The sequence below is a fragment of the Mus caroli genome, unplaced genomic scaffold (assembly GCF_978045245.1).
Source record: "Mus caroli unplaced genomic scaffold, Mus_caroli_1 scaffold_6, whole genome shotgun sequence".
Classification (NCBI taxonomy): Eukaryota; Metazoa; Chordata; class Mammalia; order Rodentia; family Muridae; genus Mus; species Mus caroli.
Genome location: NW_028227261.1, coordinates 90,399,649 through 90,420,814, shown reverse-complemented (window position 1 = coordinate 90,420,814; position 21,166 = coordinate 90,399,649). Strand labels below are relative to the sequence as shown.

Genomic DNA, 21,166 nt, shown 5'->3' with positions numbered 1-21,166 from the left:
TTTGGGGAGTGTACATATGCCACAGTAAGCATCAGCCCCCAGAAAAGTACAAATAGACTAGTTTGCTTTTATGGTCATAGCAGTAGAGAGCTCTCTGATGCTTATTTAAGCTTCTAGAGAGTTCCTAAAAACACAGGCAATAGATTGGAAGATAGCCCTATGCTGGCTACCTCCCCCAAAGTCACAAAAGTGGCACTTAACCATCTGAGCTGTGTGGAAACTTCTTAACTTGACCAAATAGAATCTGTGTCTACCAGATCTGTTCTGTGTCTCCAGACACATGTCACTGAAGTATTTAGAATATGGTTATAATGTATAGGTAGTTAAATATTATACTACACTTAATATTACAACATTTTTAAACATGTGAAGTAGACCTGTGTGGGAAGTGGAGGAAGAAAGATTGGCAGTTCAAGGCTAGCCTTGACTACACAGTGAGTTTGAAGCAAGCCTCGGCTGTATGAAACATGAAACCTTTTCTCAACCACGTTATTTTTCCTATTTTTTTTTTTTTGATACACTCTCTCACTGTGTAGTCCAGGCAGGCCTCCTTTGAACTCATGACAGCCCTTCTTCCCTTGCCTCCTCAGTGCTGAGATTTTAGGTGTGAGCTATCATATCGGGCCTCATAGTTCACATTTAAATGGACATACTCATACTTATACTTACATATTCGACATTTCAGTTCTGATGTGTAGAGTGTTCCTGTCCCATTACATCATGTTGGGTAGCCTAAATAATCATAACATTGATTTTTAATGTGAGGAGTTTAAGGGTGCCAGACTGGTGTTAACAGATTTTTTTTTTCATTCTGGTAGTTCAAAACAACCCCCACCGTCTCCCCCAAAAGAAATCATCTTGCCACTCTACAGACACAGAAGAAAGACCTACAGCATCTAAATCTTTGCCTATAACTCTGAGTCTGTAGGTGGTATTGAGACTACTCAGCCATTCTCTTTCACTGTCACCAGACACTTCCTGGGCAGGCTGGTGGCAAAGGGTGAAGTTTGTTCTCCAGACAGCTGGCAAGAAATAAGAAGTGCTAATCCTCTCTTGAGTTAATGGAACTTAGAAGGTATTGAATGTGTGGAGAGATAATGTAGTCCCAGGACATAGTGAAAAGCTCTGCATGAGTTTTGCAACTGACTAGAGGAGTTGTCAGTCTTTGGAGAGGATCAGGGTCTATGGCAGACACTTGAAGCATGAGAAGACAAAGGCTACATGGGCCAAGTAGTACAACTAATAATGGAGCTCCAGAACTCAGCAGGAATTCCCGTAAAACAAGAAGGAGAAGAGTAGAATCAACAGCTTACCCATTTACTTGTTGGGAAGACAGAGGGTGACTATGTAGTCCTTTATGCATGATAGCATAGAGCTGGCTCAGACTAAACGAGCTCTGCCATGGATGCAGAACTCCATGGTGATATAGTCTATGGGTGCAGAAACAGTTTCTTGTTTCAGGGTTACCTTGAGAAAGAGAGAGAAATTGCAGTATTCATGTGCTATTTGACTTTGGCAAACGCTCAGAGACTACCATGCAACCCACTCACTTAGCTTACAGGTGGCTCCGCTGACACCCAGAAAGGAAAGCCACACAAGTTACCAGCAGAGCCAGGTCTCAAACCAAATTAACAGCACAAGAAATTTTTTTCCCAACCCACCCTTACTCCTAGAGATACTCATGACATTTGCATGGTTGCTTCATACTGATTCTTTCACATAAATACATTGGACATTTCTGTTCTACTTACACATGCAGACATGGAAAGATTCCTGAGGTAAGGGGGAGTGTGCTGTTTTATAGAAGTAGGAAGGATATGGTAGATCCAGACTTCCATATCTGATGCTCACTCTGTCCCCTGCCACCTGCCTCTGGGTGACTTTGATGATATAACAGCCCTTTGCCATGTTCTGAGTTATTTTTCCCTCTACCCATTGCCTTTCCCCTTTGTTTGTTCCCTTTCCAAGGTAGGTAAGGCACAAAGGGTTGCCTTGATTCCCAAGTTCCCTAGAGATTGTGATTGCAGCAGGGAAGTTAGGAGCCATGGTTAATGCATAGCTCTGTGCACGTATGTTAGATCTTAAATACCTCCATAAACTGACCACTTGGATGCCATGATGACTCCTTTAGGCTGAAGACTCCATGCCCCTTAACAATTGAAGAAACAGAAACACGAGTACATGAATAAACTCTCTCAGGTCCTAGAGCTGGACTATTGTAGAGCTAACATTTGAACTGGTGCAGTTAAAACCATTACTATAGCATGCATTCCTCGTTTCTTTCCTGTAGTGAGCCTGAGTTTTCAGATTTGACATAGGATATGGTTTCTCTTCCACTCAGTAGTTAAAATAATTTTTTAGAACATTGAGCATGCCATAGTTCCAATAATATAGTTGTAAACAACTTCAGCTCTATGTGGCTTTCTTGGCTAAATAGATAGGGGGTATAAAGAGAGTGGAACATGACTTTTATAGACATACATAAGTACAGAGAGGAATGCAGTTTTGGTAAAGGATGCACAGTTCTCTTGTTCAAAATTTCACTTTAGCAGGTAAAGTCATGTCTTCTGCTGGGACTTGGCTTGTACATTTGGAACAAAACACACTCACTTGGTTTGGTTCCCTGACAACACCCACAGAAGTAGTGCTCTCAGATTGGATGCTCAACCACATTGGCTCATTTGTGCTCAAATTAGACAGAGTAGTCAGCAAGGATATCCTCACTGTCAGACGGTCATCGAGTGCTGAGCGCTACAGGAAGTGGCCCTAGCAGAGACTAGAGCATCTAGAAGCTCCTGCAAAGCTGCCATTTAGAGGGAACAGAAAAAGCAAAGGTGTGAAGTGTGGCAAGCCAGAGATGCAGACAAGGGAATGATATGTTTACTTGATGCGAATGAAGGGCACATTGTATAGCTAAGATGTGGGGCTAGAAATCTCTGTGCTCCATATGGAAGCTATGGGAGTGCTAGCCCACATGCTTGCCTTCTTCTGAAGGCTAAAGTGTCTTAGCAGGTGGGTGCCGTATTTTTAAGGCAGATTTAGTCAGAGAAAGCGCCAGATGAACCAAACAGAAGAAGGAGAGAGAGGGGGAGTCTTGAGAAAGGAAGACCAGTACCTTATGTTCCCACCTTCCACAGTGAGGCCTCTGGGACTTGAAACTCCCTGAGTAGTTTCCAATTAGCTCTAATACATCCTCTGCTGCAAGCCTTGCTCCTCAGCCAACTCTGGCCCATGTAGTGCTGAGGTCTGCAGGTCTTGAGAGGCTGGAGGCCAAATGCATCAGAGTCCCAGGCCAAGGATCCAGGAAATTGGGGTCAATTTCCTACTCCCCTGAGGACGCAGCACAATCATGGGGCTTAGAGCTTGGGGCTCCAAGAGGGAAAGTTCAAGTTCTCTAAAGTCCCATGAAACTGCATAAGCTTGCCACAAGCCCACAACAAGCCACTTAAAGAGGCCCTCTTAGTTTTCACCTAACTGCAATCTCAGATGGGCCACATTCTTCTATATATGCTTCTCTTGCAATGGTGCCCACCTCCTGCTGGCCCAGGATAGACCTCAAGAGGGTCCCCTTTCTCTGCAGCTGGTTGTATGTGTGTGTGTGTGTGTGTGTGTGTGTGTGTGTGTGTGTATGTGTGTTTAAAGACAAGGCAGCTTCGGTCCATATCAGCCCTTTCACGTTCTATCTCCCAGACATTAACTGTTTATTCCCTCATTCATTTAGACGTTTATGCCTTTATTTTCTTTTTTTCTGGCCATGAGCCCATTTATTTCCTTATTAGTTAAAAAGCAACAAAAAACTACTCCCCATCCCATCTTTAGCTAAGCATCTGCAGAGAGGCAAGTAACAGACTGAGTGGCCTACATTACATGCAGGCTCTGAGGATACAGGGGTGCTGAGTCAAAGCAGTCTCCACGCTCCTGCAGAGCCTCTTGATCCATCCGGAAATGGTAGTTCTCCACTTGTTCTGGAGAATCCAGTCTCCTGAAGCCAGCATCAAAGAGTCACACCTGCTGCACTCTGCTCTGCTTTACCCCGCCCTCATGGCTCAGCAGAACCACACCTTCCTTGGCCATGGTCACTGCCCTGTCCTGCATTTGTGCCTGCACTTCTCTCTTTCAGGAATGTCCTTCCATTTCTTTTTTGCCTTCTGGGAGCCCCATCAAATTTCTGGTCTGCTATGGTTTCACATGTTGAGTGGGCCATAGAGAAAGGATCTGCCTTTAAACTGCACTCTCTTACTTACTTACTTACTTACTTACTTACTTACTTACTTACTTACTTACTTACAGAAGAATGAGAAGTGAACTGTTGCTTACCTTAAAGAGCCAAAAGTAGAGATACACACAACCCGCTCTGAACCCTCTTGTGGCCATCATAGTTGGAAGTACCTTGGAAGAGAAAGCTTCTCACCTGGGTTGCTTTCCTGGATCTAAAAAGGAAAGAAAATGCAGTGCACGGCTACCAGTTTTTTGAATGCCCTGCCTGACTCTTAGATTTTGTTGTCTGGATATAGAGAGTAGATGATGGTTTTCTCAACGTAAACAGCAATAATGTAGAACAAATAGAAAGCATAATTAGTCCAATTGGAATTTCCCAAAGATCATTATTCTAGAAATGAGTAAACCTTGGAATTACTTGGTATGGGAAGACTAGAGTAAGTTTCTTTGTTATCTGAGTCCTCAGTTTCTCCATAAGGTACTCACAATACCCCTGTTTCAAGATGACTGGGATTTAGCTATTAGAAACAAGTTATTTGGAACAATTTTAGCCTGTGGGGGAAATGACGCATTGAAATGGCATCTTTCATTTTGAGATACATGTCCTTTTGCACAGCTGGAGTCTGTCATGTCCTAAGAGTGTTTCTCTGGTGTTCAGGGCCGTGGGAGCAATATCATTCACTGCCGGAAAGATGGCACTTGGAGCGGTTCCTTCCACGTCTGCCGAGAGATGCAAGGCCAGTGCTCAGCCCCAAACCAACTCAACAGTAACCTCAAATTGCAGTGTCCTGATGGCTATGCCATAGGTAAGATGAGTCTAGATGGGGAACAGTGGCATATGTGTGTTCGTTCATGAGCCTAGGCTAATGCCTGGTGTATTTCTGAGCTTATATCCATATGAAACCTGACTCTGTGAGAGACACAGAGAAGAGTGAAACAAACTCTGTCTTCCCACCAATGAACTCATGAACAGGATCCTGGTTATACTATATAATATATGGTGGGCAAATGAGTGCAGCTATGGTACAGAAAAGCTGTCAATGACCAACTGGGATAGAGAAGTACTCATAGGAACTGATGCTTAGCCACAGATTTGCTAGACTTTGTCACATTTTCTAGGGAGAAGAAACTGAAACCAAGAAACCACAGAGCAGGAAGTTTGACAGCATACAGGATCAACTGTGGCTGTTTTCATGTTGAATTGTAGAATATACCTTATGCAGAGCACTCAAGAGCACTTGATGCTGGTCAAACTCTGGTTCCCAAAAGGGCATCATTGCTGATCCTTTTAACCAACTTTAACAGATGAGAGATAAAACCTTGAATGGACAGGGGAACTTGCCCAAGTCCTAAGGTTTGACTTACTCCAAAGGCTCACCTCTCTTCCTGGCTGCCTTTAGAGAATAAATGGCTTTTTCAATCTTCAGTTTGTATGTGTGTACCTGGTTTCTGTGGGGGAAATTTAGAGCATATAGAACCTGATTTAAAGGCATCTTACCTCATTAAGATGATTTCCTAATTAACCAAAGTGTGACTTCCAGGGAATTGAATGGCCTTACTTAGGGCCATTGTGATTTATAGGAATATTTCCAGGGCTGTCTGGCACAGAAGGTCATCTGAACATATACAAAGCCAACATGTTCTTTATGAAACATGCTGAGAATTATCATTGTGTGTCCAAAGCAAAAAGGTCTGTGGCTGGATATAGATGGTGCCTATTGGTTCTCCATTTCTTTTTGAAGATGATAACACAGAAAGTCAGAAAGTCAAAGAGCAGAATTTGTTGCCATCTGAACTTAGAGCGAGCACCAGCACTCCTCCACAGTTTTTATGGTACTAGCTCCCGCCAGGGTCAAAATATAGCAAGGATTCAGTATGCTCTCTCTGATCAAGATCTTACCAAAAAACTAAGGGGAATCAGACCAGAAGAATTATGGAGAAATGAGGGCTTGTGGTCACATAATCATTCTAGACAGTTGGGGCAACCAGTGTCTGAAATAGTGACTGCTGTATCCCAAGGCCAACCTTTCCTCTTTTCCATTATTCCTCATGAGTTTGAATGTCTGTGAACATCTATGACAGAACAGTCTAGAGACAGAAGAAAGGATGGGTAGTTGGATTTGTCGTTCACCCAGTGGGACTTTTATACAGCCAACGCAGGAAAGAGAGTAAATTCCTATGATACCAGTTCTATGTTGCTTTCTTGTCCCTTCAAACCCATGTTCCCATGGTAGCCTGGATGCTCATCCTATGGATAGTACAGAGTTGTTAATCAGGGGGTGGGAAGCTCTAGTGGGAAAGGAGAAAGAGAAGAGGGTATGAGGAGAATAACAATGGAAGCAGAGAAAGAAAAGGGGAAAATCCGTTTTCCCTCTACTATTCCTTAAGTCTAGTGGCTCTCATTTAGCCCCAGGAATCCCCTTTCCCTATGGAGAAGGGATTGTTTATAAGCCTTATATTAGGGCAAGGTAGGGGTCAAACTTGTGGCTGAAGACCCACTGGGAGTTACTCTGACACTTTCTGGATCCTTCCACATGCATGTGTGCCTATCGTGAGCTTCAAGGGAAGTCACTCCTTTTCCTGGGAGGAAAAAGCAAGGGCCCGGTGAAGCCAGCACTCTGTGATGATGCCAACTGTGGCTCATATATCACAACATTGCAGTTTGGTCCTGAATCTGGCACTAGGAAGAGGAGCCAGAGCAAGACAGGACAGAAGAAACAGGGAGAGAGGGAGGGAGAGACAATGGCAGAGAACAACCAGTTTTTCCTCTTCCTATCATGCCTTTTCCTCCTTTCTTGGGATAAAATACCATTGTCTATTATCCAGAGGAAACACCTTTTTTTTTCCCAAGATAATTTTATCATGACAGCTTTGTTTTATCTGTTCTCTCCAAACTCCTTTAGAATTGGTCTCACAGTAACATAAGGTACCCCACAGTATTCCTCTGACAGCTCAGTGACATCTGTCTCCCTATTCTCATTAGTCATCATTTGTTTTTATCTTCTTGTGTCTTCATTTCTTGGGTTTTGTGTGTGTGTGTGTGCGCGCGCGCGTGTGCGCGCGCACACTCGTTTATTTACTGTTCTTTTTACCTCTCTATTCCCACTTTTCTATGTGGTTGTAGCTTACCCAACACCAAGCCTGAAAGTTAGGAGAAGATCTGTGTATAAGCCTGGGTCTTTTGCATGGCAGCAGAGAAAGGTGACTTCCTGTGCTTTGGCTCCCCTACCTAAGAAATGGTGGCAAAGACACCTGTCTCAACATGGTGTTGGATTTTCAGGAAAGTGGAATGACATAAGAAAGCCACCTGGCAGAATCAAAGTCATCTCTTCTTCTGTGCTCAGTGTTCCTAGGTTATGGTGAAATGGATCTTAACATTGGTTTAAATGTGCAAAACCATTTGCTCTTTTCTTTTAGATGGAATACGATATTAATATGGTAACAAGGAAGGCACTGGATAAGCTGTGTGTGGTGTGGTGTTTTGTGTGTGTGTGTGTGTGTGTGTGTGTGTGTGTGTGTGTGTGTGTGTGTGTGTGTGTAAAGGGATGTTTAGAATGGCTCATTGAAAAGGTTACTTGCTAGAAAGATTTGGCCCACTATTTTTGCACTGAGTGGCTTGTAGGGAGGATTTGACAGGCTTTCTGGTGGAGTCAACACATTGAAAAGTTAAGCTCTGGGCTAGTCACTATGGTGAGGGTTGCTCAATGGATCAGAGGCAGCTGAATGGAACTAAAGGGATCCGAGGTGACTCTCCTTTCCACTGCTTGTGTTGATAGCCACATCAACTGGAAAAAAGTAGAGTAACAGTGCCTACCATGAGCATGGTGCCCCCATAGGTATGTGGAGATCTGGCTGAGCCGTTACTTTACCTTGTAATTCCCCTTAGGGTCAGAGTGTGCCATCTCGTGCCTGGACCATAACAGCGAGTCCATCATCCTGCCAGTTAACTTGACAGTGCGTGACATACCCCATTGGATGAACCCCACACGAGTACAGGTGAGTGACTAAGGCATCTAGCTATGGCTAACAGGGAAGAGAAAGACATTTTTGAGCTCCTACTGTGCCTTTGCTCTATCCAAGTTCATCCCTCTCTATATAGGATCTCATTCAAGCACATCTGTTTTCTGAGGGATATTTTTCACCACAAATTTCCATCTATAATTTTTTAGTACACCTCATTAGGTTTTCCCCTAAAAGCCTTGTATTTATTTCCCTACCAGATGCCTAGTATACTATTGAGGACATTGAGTCAAATGCACATATGTAAGGGACGTAGAACTAGATCCTGCTGTACTCATAAGGATAGGGCTACTTTGTGTTTCTAGCACCTCTGAGTAATTGTAGTTTACATTGCCTCTATCTCTTCTATCTTCTTCCAATGCTTTCCTTACTTGGTGGAATGCAGCCATCATGGGATACTCAGGACAGGTGATGAGTCCAGCCTAGTGTTAGTAGCATTCATGTTGTATTCAGGTACCTGGAGTTCTGCATACAGGGTGACTTAAACCTCAGCCAGTACTCTGTACTCACAGAATCTGCTATCTCAGGTGTACCAGAACGACAGTTCAGACATGACGCTTATTCACAGTTCTGACCTTGCCATGGAGCCGGGCTGTCTGGCTCCTGGACAGATGATTGTTCATGCCCTAGAGTGGTACCACTACCAAGCTGACCTTGAAGACAACCATTGTTTCCTAGTTCCTCTTGTGTTTCCTGACCAGTCGAGGGCTCCAGAGATAATTTGGGACCTACTCTCATTTTCTGAGACATTTTCTGAAGTTTCCATGAATCCCTTTAAGAATGACTTCTCACCATGGAGAAGCTGGAGCAACAGGATCAGAGGGTGGGCAGGCAAGTCTCAATCTCTAGCCACCAGCTTTTCTGCCTGAGATTCAGGAGTTGCTTTCTGCCTGCCTACTGCCGATGGAGATCTGGATAGCTTGGTATAACCTGATACAGGGTGTTCTGTTTCTCAAATGAGCTGAGAGAAGACTTTCTTCAAGGGCTTACTCAGCACTCTAGCATGAGGACTTGGCCAGACCCCTCAGCTATCCAACTACACCAATGTCCACATTTCCTCCTTCCTCTGCCTCTTTCTCTTCTTGCTCTCTTACCTCTACTTTTGTTTTTTTACCCTTTGTTTTACTTTTATCCTGATTCTACTTTGAAACATTGTTTCAATTTCTCTCATTTCCCATCTCTTTCATCAGGTTCAGCCTCTCCCTTCTACACTTTCATCATCCCCAATCTGCCTTTCTTTCTGTTTCTACACAGTATACCCTTATTGCCTAACCTTAGGCTCCTACATCTCAGGGTACCTTTCCCCATTTTTAACCAGATCACTAAGGGGATTAATTCACGCTGATTCCCCAAGGTGCTTGATATAGCTGAATACATGCAGCAGTAGCCACAGATCCTGTTGACATGTAAGATACCCCAGAAATCTGGTGGTCTCTCAGCCCAAGCTTCACAGTTTACACTAGAGAACCTGAAGATTATAGTCTGAAGAGCAGGTCAAGGTCACGTGGATCTGCACCCTGACCTACTGATCAGTACTCCAGACTGGTAGAAACTCCCACCACTTTCCCCCACACTACTTCTCACGTGCTTCTAAACAGAGGAGTGCGTCCTACACAAGAGAATTCCCTGACAAACTCAGTACTGAGGCTTGGCCCAGTTCCTACTTAAGTCCTTTCTTACCCACTAAGTGAATTCTTACCTTTTCCTCTATGAACTCTGGGTACTAAAGCGTTCAGTAATAATTCATCATGAAATAAATTCATGGATTTGAAAGACCACAAGCTGCCCCCCGTTCTTGAGTTGCCCACCTGCTGTCTGTCACAGCCTCACCCCCCTCCCTGGTTTGCTTGCCTTTATTGATGCTGGACTACCAAGAGAGCTGTAACGAGGTTCAGATCCCCACCAGTCTCTGGAGGCCTCATTATACAAAAGGAAAAAAAATGTAGGAAAAGTGAGGGGGTGAAGGGCATAGATTGATGACTTCCAGGACTAAGGCAGCAATGCTGGCCTCTGCTGCACCCTTGCCCCCTGAACAGTGAGAGCTTCGGAGAGCAGGAGGCTAGTTCAGCCGTCTCCAGTCAGACACAGGGAGGATTTGAATGGCTCCTCAGTCTTCTAAGAGGTGGCTTCATGTACCGCTGCGAGGAGGATGGTGGCAAATGTGGCTCTGCTCCCATTTACCCACCTTTGCCCTAGGGTAAGAGTGTGAGACCAGAACTGACATTTAATAGATACCTGCTATGAGCAGTCATTTCCCATCCATCTCTGCCATGTACCTAATCTGCCATCCACCCACCTACACACACACACACACACACACACACACACACACACACACACACACACACACCATATACATAAGCATCCCTATGTAGTGGCTGGAATTGGACTCCTATTGTTTCAGTGGAGGAAATGAAATCTCAGAGAAGGATCCCCCCACCATGAAGTTGCAGTTTATTGTAGCTACCTCTGCACTCCTACGGGATGGAGAATAACAACAAAGGCAAAGCATTTATTTATTGCTTGTAAGGGATGCTCTGGCAAATGCTTATTAAGAAGGACTGTACACATGCATGTACTCATACACATGCAAACGTATGAGCTCTGGTTTGTGGCATTTCCCAGATCTCTGGTGTAAACTCTCCCACTATGTAGGATATCAAGGCTCCTCAGTGCTTATCACTGAACACCAGGTTGGAAAGACACAAGCGGTTGTCATCCCCTGAATCCCATGCAGCCCACAGCTACAGTAAATAGTAAAGAGTTCCATAATTTTACTTCTGTTAGCAATCTCATCACAAACATGAGAAAATAATTATCATAACATGGCATATTCATGTTGCATGTTCTAGAACAAATCCTATTATTTTTCTACATTACAGTTTCCCCCATTATTGAAATGAGAGTTAGGCACAGGTGAGGTGTTTGAAGCTCAAGCACACACAGATCCAGGCAGGTGGGGTAGAAGGGGAAGCTAGCTGAACATACGGCTCCATATGCTATTTCATACAGAGAATCATATTAGTTTTGGCAGCTGGAGTGTTTACTGGAAATATTTCAGAAACTCAGAAAGATAGAGAACTACAGCAGACACTCCTGTATATACAACCCAACTTAAAAGAAAACTTTATTGGTGTAGAGAAAGTGCCCTCCTTTTCCTTAACATGAAATTTATACACCCTTATTAAGCTTGAGACTTGGTAAGTTATCATGCTCATGTGTGCCTGTGTAATTACTACTATAGCAGAATGTAAAACTTTCCAGATAGTCAGGCAACCACCGATAACTTTACCAAGTGATGCCTCTATCACCAGAGCAACCAGTGTTTATGTATTTACCCTTATATGTTAATGGTACTTCTTTTTGTATTTCATATAATTGGATTCATATAGTATATGTCTTATGAGTTTCAGCCATAAGCACACTTAACTGATATTATGAAAGAGACCATTTTGTAAGTAAGTTGTTCCTTTTTAATAACCCTTGATGCACATATATCATAAACTCTTCAGATATACATGTACAGCAGACTCTTCTTCTAATAGAAAAAGTGAGGTGAGACAAACCCAATAATAGAAATACCTCTAGCTTGTATCTAGCATGTATCTCCTCATGCTGTAGGAGATATGAGTAATTATAGGAAAGCAGGAAAATCGTCATTGTTATCATCATGTGTATGGTGTGTGTGTGTGTGTGATGTTCCTCTATGGGTTTGTGACAGTCAGAAAACAAGCTCAGGAAGTGAGAACTACCCTTTTGTGGGTGATGGGGATGGAACTCGGGTTGTCAGTTTCTCACAGCAAGCATTTTAATCACTAACCTGGTCACAGTGTTCCATTCCCAACATGGACATAGTGGTTAAAAAGCTCCTGCTAGATTGAGGTTGGTTCTTGCCAAATACAGCAATGTGAAAATGTGGGTTTGTGTGGCCACATTTTCGTGAGTGTGTGTGTGTGTGTGTGATGAATATGAAGTTTTGTTAATGTCAAAATATCTTTTTGCTTTGAATAACTTCAACTCTCTAAAACACTAGCATGCCAAAGCAAACATTTCTGTGGCTTGTGTAGCCTGGAAGCTACTAGCTTACAACCTTTAGATGAGAGAAAGCTTATTCCACACAGTGTTTCTAGAATTATGGAAGATTTTCCCCTGTCCTTATGAAGCTCTCTAGCATACACCTCCCCTTGCTAGGGCTATCAGGAGTGTCCCATAGCAGAAAGTATTATTCTAGCAACATAAGTATCTAATTATTCCAGGTGACCAAGTCTTTGGTTTTTACAATTACTTCTAGAAAAAGAATGGAGGGAAGGAAGAGATGAATAGAAAAAAGGAAAAGGAAATAAACATGCCTATTTATGGATGAAATATGTATTATGTAGTTTGCTATTGCTCTTTCATATCATCTCCATCACTTTGTCACATCACAGCCAAGTGAGGTAAATGCTGTTCCCTGGTGTTGCATCTGCCTCACAGCTTTTCGACCTTTCCAAACCTTGGTCTTCTCATCAGTCAAAAAGGGAGATACTTTAAAATCATAACTTTAGGTGTTTGAAGAATGGTGGGTTAGAAGCCTAGACCTTGAAATATGATGGAGATAGGTTTACTTGTTGATGGTCACTTCCTATGTATGTAATTGGAACAACTTGTTGATTTTCATATTGCTTCAGTTTCCAGAGTCAAAATAGTTTTCTCAGAATTCTGACGAGGTGTCTGTGAGATGCTGTAGGCACTGTTCTTGGAGAACATTCACTAAAGAGAAGATTTTTGTGCTGAGGACAAGGATGATGGTGGTGGTAGTGCTGTTGACTGAGTTGATAGTGACTCTGCTAAGATTTTGGTGGTGATTATGATGGTGGGGATGGTAGTGATGCTGTGAGGATAGAGGCTGATTGCTAATGATGGGGAGTTGTGTGATTCACTTTTTTACCACTGTGAAGAAACATTTGCGCAAACTTATAAGAGGAAGTGTTTATTTCTTGCTGATGGCTTTGGAAGTTTCAATCCACGGCAACTTGGCCACAGAGCTTCAGGAACCCTTGAGTTAAGAAGTCAAATGTTATGGTGAGGACATGGGATGCCTCAGACCTGCTTACATCATAGCAAACAGGAGTCAGAGAGCAACAGAAGAGTGAATGAGGGATAAGATAGAGTCTCTTCAAAGTCATGTCCTAGCTTCTACTTCCTCAAATCAGGACTTACCTTTAAAGTTTCTACTATCTCCCAAGAGTCTAGTGAATTATAAACACATAGTTCACTGATTATATCAGATCTTTCTTGACCAAATCAAGTTCTAAAACCCCATCAGCTCTTAAGCAAGACTTAAACCTATGAACTTTTGCTGATGGTTTCTCTAGTTCTGCTGGAGGTGTGAGGATGGTAATTACAGTCATGAAGAGAAGATAGTCCAATCTTCCTCCATCCCAAAGCAGAAAATGAAGGCCCTCTTGCAAGACTTTATATGAATAACTCTGGCTGGGCCTGATGTCTCATTGACATTAAGAACAAGACTAACATTTGAGGCACCTCACAGGATCTCCCAATTCATGGTGCATTCAGTCTACCCTCTCCTTTGGCTCTCACTGCCAGTCTACTTTCCTGGTTTCCCCAGCACACAGAGGGGCCCTGTGGCAAACAGGTGGGGTATGCAGCCTTGAGTAGCAGTGGAAAGTCCAAATACTTGGAAAGATAAATAGGCTCATGCAGATAGCACAAAAGTCCCTTTTCTGAACTCACGTCAAATAAACCTCAACTGACAGAACCTTGTGGAACCACACCAATGCGCACTCTTACAGAAGGATGAAATTAGATCTCAAGTAAGGAGAGCAGAATGGTTATCAAGTCCCTGGTGGATCCTAAAAGGGCTGTTTTCTTTTTCTTGAACCTTTTACTAAATACTTTCCAATGTCCCTGGGTTTAGGTTGGGAGCAAACTCTTGGACTCATAGAAGAAAATCTTATTAGAGTTCCTCAGAGAAATAAAGCAGGTGGGCTTGTCCACTTTGGCCCTATGACTGGGCAGCAGAAACAGAAATGATGTGGAACACACTGACATCGATTCACAGGTTCCTCAGTTGGGCACCATACTGGGCTCTGCAGAATGCAGAGAGATCTGAAAGAGAGGCCCACTCTCAGGAAGCTTCGCTGCTTTGTCTAGGAAGCCATTCTTAGTATTTTCTCATCTCAACATGTCATCATAGCAAGCTGATGGCTCTTTCAGGACACATTGCATAAAAATTTTACCAGCAGTTCAAGCTAAAATTTTACTCATACATGTTTTATTTCAAATTCCATAGTGGCCCTGGTGTTGCAGCATAGATCTTTCCAACACTTAGAAAGTTGGAGCAGGAGTGTTTCAAGTTTGATACAGACTAGGCTATAACACTAAAACCCTTTCTCAAAAAAGAAGGGTAGGTAGGGCAAAATCCCATGAGTTCACCTATCAACAGAGGCGAGAAAGGGTATACATTATGCTTTTTGAACAAGATATTAATTTTAACTCAGACTATGCAAAATAGACACTGTGACTGACATCATTGATATTCTGACACTCAAGAAGTAAGGAAGACAAATGGAGAAATTATTGTCCACTGGAAAAAATTAATCTCTATTATGAGATGGGTCCAGTCCTTCATTAAAAACAAAATGAAACAAAGCTATTTACTGAGTAATCTATGAGGGGCAGGCACTGTCTCAGGCAAGGATATCCAATTTGTGAACCTGACGTGCTGTAGAACCGAGAAGAAAGTTACCTTACTTAGTCTTAGACTGGGGTCATGTGACTTCCTCTGTTAGAAGCATGCCGTGCCAAGAAACTAATTACACTTTGGCTCTCATGTAAGTCTGCCCTCAGGGAGAGAATAGGATGGTCACATGTATTTCCCACTTTCTGGCCCATGTGACTGTTCATTTCTTAATTAAATTAATCAACTGGCACTCATCCAGGAGAGCAATCCCTGCCCATACATATAACTTCCATACTTTCATGGCTGGTCTAAGTTATAGCTATCTTTAGCTCCATAAACCAGCATGTATTTCATTTTCTTAAAGAAACAGTTGTAATGCTACATGAAAAGAGAGGCTTCTATGGGAAAATTTAAAAGGGGGCATTTAGGATTTTTATGATTATTCTATTCTGGATACTATGTCATCTTTTTGGCTTTATCTTTCATTGTTCATCTATGTTATGAAGTATTGTCACATTGGATTTTATGTAATAAGTTAACTAAAATCATTGATGGAATAATTGATATTGTCAAATCCTGGATTCCACCACTAAACAACTATGGGCTTTAGGAAAATTATGATTGATTGATCATAAGAAGATTGATGCCTACCTCACAGCTTGGTAGTAAGAAAAAAATAAGATAATACACAACATAATTGATGCTAAGAATGTACTCAATATATTTTAAATATTATTATCATGATTGTAGTTATTAGTGCCAAAACAATACACCATGTGTGTGCACGCACATGTGTGTGTGAACATGTGTGTCTGTGTGTGTGTCCGTGTGTGTGTGTGTGTGTGTGTGTAGGTATGTATTTGAGTGTGATTGTGTTCTGTCAGACATGGATGTGAAAAGCACCATTGAGGAAATGAGATGTAGAGATATTTAGAAGACAGATAAAGATTCTTCAGATGCCAAAATGGGACAGGTATTTCAGTGCAGAAGCACCAGTTCTCTGTGAAACAAAAGTGTGTACAGCTTCAGGAATTCATCAGCAGAACATGATACCAAGAAGGTTCTTTTAAAGTCTGAAGCTCCACAACAGATTTCCTCCTTCCTGAACAAGCCCCGTTGTTATCAAATAATTATATAATACAGCAGCATCATTGGAGAAGCACTTCAGATACAAAATCACAGTCCTGCACTCAGATATTTGGATTTATTAGAACTCAACCCAGAGTAGACAAATCTGTCTTCTTAAAAAGAGACAGATCTTACAAGTTCCAATAAAATATGATCCTAAGGTTGTTGTGGGAGAAGGAGCTTATACTGGGAGATACTGGGAATAGCCTTATTCTTTACTTTTCACTAATGTCTCTACTATAGTCACTAATGTGTACACACACACACACACACACACACACACACACTGAGAAAGAGAGAGAGAGAGAGAGAGAGAGAGAGAGAGAGAGAGAGAGAGAGAGAGAGACCCTTCTTCTCCTACCTTGTCCCCAATGAGCCAAAGGTCGAACAGGAATTTTCTAAAAGGCTTTTCTTCTTGAGTTTCTTTCCCCACAAGTCTGCTTCTCCTTAACCCTTATTCCTGCCACAGCAATAAAGAACTATGACACATATGGTGAAAACAAATATTATTTTAATCTTAGGGCTCCTGTTATTGCAAGTACTTGGGCAACTTCCTCATGTAAATGCCAGAGTGAGGTCAGAATTTGGATAGTCTAAAAGAGGTGAGGTGGTTTAATGTGCTGCCAACCAAAAGTTGGTTCCCTCCCAATCCCAAACCCACCTGATCCCTTTCTCCATCTCTCTGCAGAGGATTGTCTGCACTGCTGGTCTGCAGTGGTATCCCCACCCTGCTCTGATCCACTGTGTCAAAGGCTGTGAGGTGAGTCACAAGAAGAGATGTCTCAGCTCAGACTAAGTACTTATGGTGTTTTGATTTTGATGGTTACAATTTACTATACCTACTAAGCTATTATACACATGCGTTGGTACAGTTGTTAAGAATGAATCAGAAATATCATTATATTCTACAGATGATAGAATCTGGATAGAGAGGTATAAAGAAGCATACTCAAAAAATTAAGTGAGTATATAACAGTTCTGAGAGTCCAAGGGAAGCTTTTCTTTCTGCAAAGCCTAGAGCCAAATATTTTTGGAACACAGGAGATAGAAAGATGGTCAACCAGAAGTGTGATTAACATGCAAGCTTGAGGACGTGAGTTCAGATCCAGCACTCAAACAAAACAAAACATCAGGTGATATGGTATATACTTTTAATTGTAGCATCATGGAGGTAGATTCAGGAGCATCCTGGAGGCCAACCAGTCAAGCATTACAGTGAACTTGAGATTTACTAAGAGTTCCTAGCTCAAAAAATAGGGTAGAGAGGAATTGAAAAATATACGTGACATCAATGTCAGGCTTGCATGCAGAAGCACACATATGCCAGGTCCCTCACAACATGTACACATGTGTATAAGGCAAATAAGAGACAGAAACCATATTTATGTAACATAAATGATATAGCAGGTACTATAATAGCAATATGTCATTTAGCTTGTATAGTGTCACATGTGGTCATCTTTCGTTTAATTTTCATTTCCCTAATGACCCTTGCTTTTAAGTGAATTCTGTCTGGCTCCTCCTCTTAATCACTTAGTAATCCTTCAGTACCAGAAATAATCTGGACACTTTTAACCAAACCTTTGAATTTAAGTAGGATATCCTTTCTGACTCTCAAAGTTGTTGACTTCCCAATTAAACCATTTCCTGGCCTTGGAATTATGGAGAGCTAGCTCTATCAGTGACAGTTTGGGGATAGGGTCGGCAGGCAAGTTCTTGGGATGCAGCTGTGTTCTTGAGGAAAGGTTTACATGGAAACCAAAGCTACTTCTCTGCATCAGTCTGGCACTCCCTTGACACTACCTGAGAAGGTACAACACCTTGTCCCTAACAAATGTCTAGAAAGAAACAGATGCCCTCAGTCTTCTCAGATGGAGTTGAAAAGGGGTCTCACAACCACTCCCAAATGGGCATCAAAGCTCTGTAGTCTCAGACTTCAGGTAGAGGACCTTGATAATGTTTTAGAAAAATCTGTATGAACTGGAAATGTTCTTTAAATAAAGAGATCATCTAAACCAAATCATTCTTTAAAAGATGGGGAAATAGACCCAGGCAACTGTTTTCTAGAATTTGGTAGAACTCCAAAATTGAGAATATTACTAACATGACCTAGGTATACCCGATTGCTACATGGACAGGAAAATTAGAATCAGAAATGGATAGACTGCTATCTGTTTGTTTGCCATGACAGCCAAAGAGTCAAAACATGAACCGAGATATTCTGTCTGCTACGCTGCTGGTTCATCTTCCTTTCTATCTATCACCTGCTCATAGCCATTTCCTGTAAGTGTCACAAGACTTTAGGAGCCAAAAATTTCTTCCCTTTGTGGCTAGTGATCATATATGTTTTTATCAGGATAGGCAGCATGGTAGACTTCAAGAACTCTCATTCCTTCAGGTTTCATCCAGAATGATAAAATATGGCCATAGCTTTGGCACCATTGCTTCTTTTCATGTCTCTGAATCAGTGTTGTGTTTGTGAGAAAGACATCTTTAGTTACCTGAGCAATCATTATGCTGAGATGGCAGTCTGGCCATTCAGTGTGACAGCAGAATTTGATCCCTCCTTTGACTCAGCACTGAGCCAAAAGACCCTCTATCACTGCTGGGCAATGAACCCTGACAATGATGCTTATCACACTTAACCCCTCATCTTCTTCTATCATTCTCAGTTTAGAGCTAATACTTGGTGTCTTATTGAAAATAAAAGGATGCTCAGAAGAGAAATAAATGCTGGGGTCAGGAGAGAGATATTATACTCTATGCTGTGACAGCAAGTCACCTGTGATATTTTGTCCCTCATATATTCACTCAACATACATCATTTCATTAACCATTTTGCTAAATATTTATTGATAATATAATTGATAATTTTTTCTATGAGTTGTAGGAAATTTGGGGTATGAAACCAGAAGACATATGTCTAATCTGTTGAAAACTTACAGTGATAATAAAGAAATAAAGATGAAGAATCTAACATTATGGACCAAACTATATATAAAATGAGTATAAGAGGGTGTGGAAGCATAGAGTGTTCAGAGGCCACTAGAAAAAGCACAAGAGTGTGTGGAGATGATTTTTGAACTATGTTCTGAAGGATGGATTCTTTTTTGTCTGAATGCATTATCATTCAAAGTACTGACTGGATGTGGGATAAAGCTCTATACAGCAACCTTTTCTATGTTGTTTCCTATCTCTAAACATTTTTCTCTCTTACTCCATGTAATTAACTGCTATTTATGATTGTGATCTCCATTTGAATGTTATTTCCTCCAGCACATTTTCACTGAGCAACCTCAGACAAGTTCAAAAGCTTTTCTATAATAGTACCAAGTGACTATTTGATTAAAGGCCCCTTCTTTCATAAAGTGTACTATCTGGATGGGTAGTGTAGATGGACAGATGATGAATGGATGGATGAATGGATGGATGAATGGACTGATAGGTGGATGGATGGATGGATGGATGATGGATGGATAGATGGATGGATGGATGGATGGATGGATGGATGATTATGACTATAGGAAAGGGCACTAAGGGAAGAGACCACACATAGAAAGCCAACTCCTCCTTTTCTGATCCAGTTTTATTTATTATACGAAAGGGTGTACCTTTAATAATCTGTCTACAGATTATTTGCTGGAGAATTAAAATGGAACAACTTGAAGCCATGTGTGTGTAGGTGTGAGTGTACTCATATACATGAGTGCAGCACTATTTTTAGCTTCATCTTACTAAGATCTGTCTTACACTTTAAATGAGAAATAATGAAAGACAAATTTAACATACAGAATTGCAGACACAAAGGCTGGATGAATGAGAATTTGGAACACATATGCAAAAGCCAGTCATGAAACACAGGTTAGATTCCTTGTGAACTTGGTTCTCCTTAGAGCCAGCCATGATGGGAAGTAGTAGTCACAGGTGAATCAATTGCAGTGTGCTTGAATGAGCCAGTCTCAGACAAGTGATGCCATGTTTCTTACACTATTAACTTGAATCAGGGTTCTAGATGGTTGGGAGACACAGATGAATTGAATACTCATCATGTTTTAGGGACTTACAGTCTCCTACCATCATAAACACTTTAACAGATACATAATATACTGAGTTAATGATTGGAGTGGGGAAACTCTAATTTGTAGAAGTCATTGAAATTTATAGAACTCATTGAAGAGAATAATTCGCGAACTAGAACATTATAGAATGTGTAGGGGAATTGGGGCAACAGCCAAGTTTAGATCATGATTATTATTATTTTCTGCTAGTATGATTTTGACCAAGTTCCTTTGTTATCCTTATTCTCCAGGTGTTGTCATATGAAGTGGGGATAGTCATGGGGACCTCATATGTTTCAGAAAAATGTAGTAAGATACCTGCAAAGGCTTAAGACCCTGAGTAGAACTTAATTTCTTTTAGAGGGGCCACTATTAATACACACATTCTTGAGACTATTCCCTACAAATCCTTAATTTTATGTTTGTAATTCTGATAGTTTACATAGATTTCTAATTTGTCTGCATATAGTTTATTAAAGAAATAAATAACAAGATTTTATTGTCTTAAAGTAAAATGTATCTTCTAATTCAGAAAGAAGAAAGAAAGAAAGAAAGAAAGAGAGAGAGAGAGAGAGAGAGAGAGAAAGAGAGAGAGAGAGGGAGGGAGGAGGGAGGGAGGGAGAAAGGAAGGGAGGAAGGAAGGAAGGAAGGAAGGGAGGAAGGGAAAGAAAGAAAGAAAGAAAGAAAGAAAGAAAGAAAGAAAGAAAGAAAGAAAGAAAGAAAGAGAAAGAAAGGAAGGAAGGAAGGGAGAGAGAGAGAAAGAGAGAGAGAGAGAGAGAAAGAGAGAAAGAGAGAGAAAGACAGAAAGAAAGAAAGAAAGAAAGAGTACACTGTGTTTTAATTTTCATACTACAGCAAACAAAATATATTTCTCAGCATAGTCATATTCCAGCAGGAAAAAATATGGCACATAAAAATGTTTATAAATGGTAAAAAGAAAAATGTACCCAAGGGGGTGTTGGGATTGAAAGCCAAGTTGGCTGGTGATGGAGGTTTGTAAGAAGAGAGACTGCCAGACAACCATAGAGGCCTCAGTGAAGTGCTGAGAGCAGCTCCCTCT

General features: G+C 41.5%; 1 protein-coding gene across 2 annotated transcripts in view; it reads left to right on the top strand.

The window, feature by feature from the left end:
• Positions 1-21,166, top strand: part of Pappa (pappalysin 1) — a 242,584-nt gene that overhangs the window by 205,431 nt on the left and 15,987 nt on the right. For both annotated transcript variants that reach the window (XM_021160402.2, XM_085839245.1), the window contains 3 exons: positions 4,877-5,024; positions 8,105-8,214; positions 16,737-16,808. In XM_021160402.2, coding sequence (XP_021016061.1) covers positions 4,877-5,024; positions 8,105-8,214; positions 16,737-16,808 — 330 coding nt within the window. The remainder of the gene's footprint in view (positions 1-4,876; positions 5,025-8,104; positions 8,215-16,736; positions 16,809-21,166) is intronic.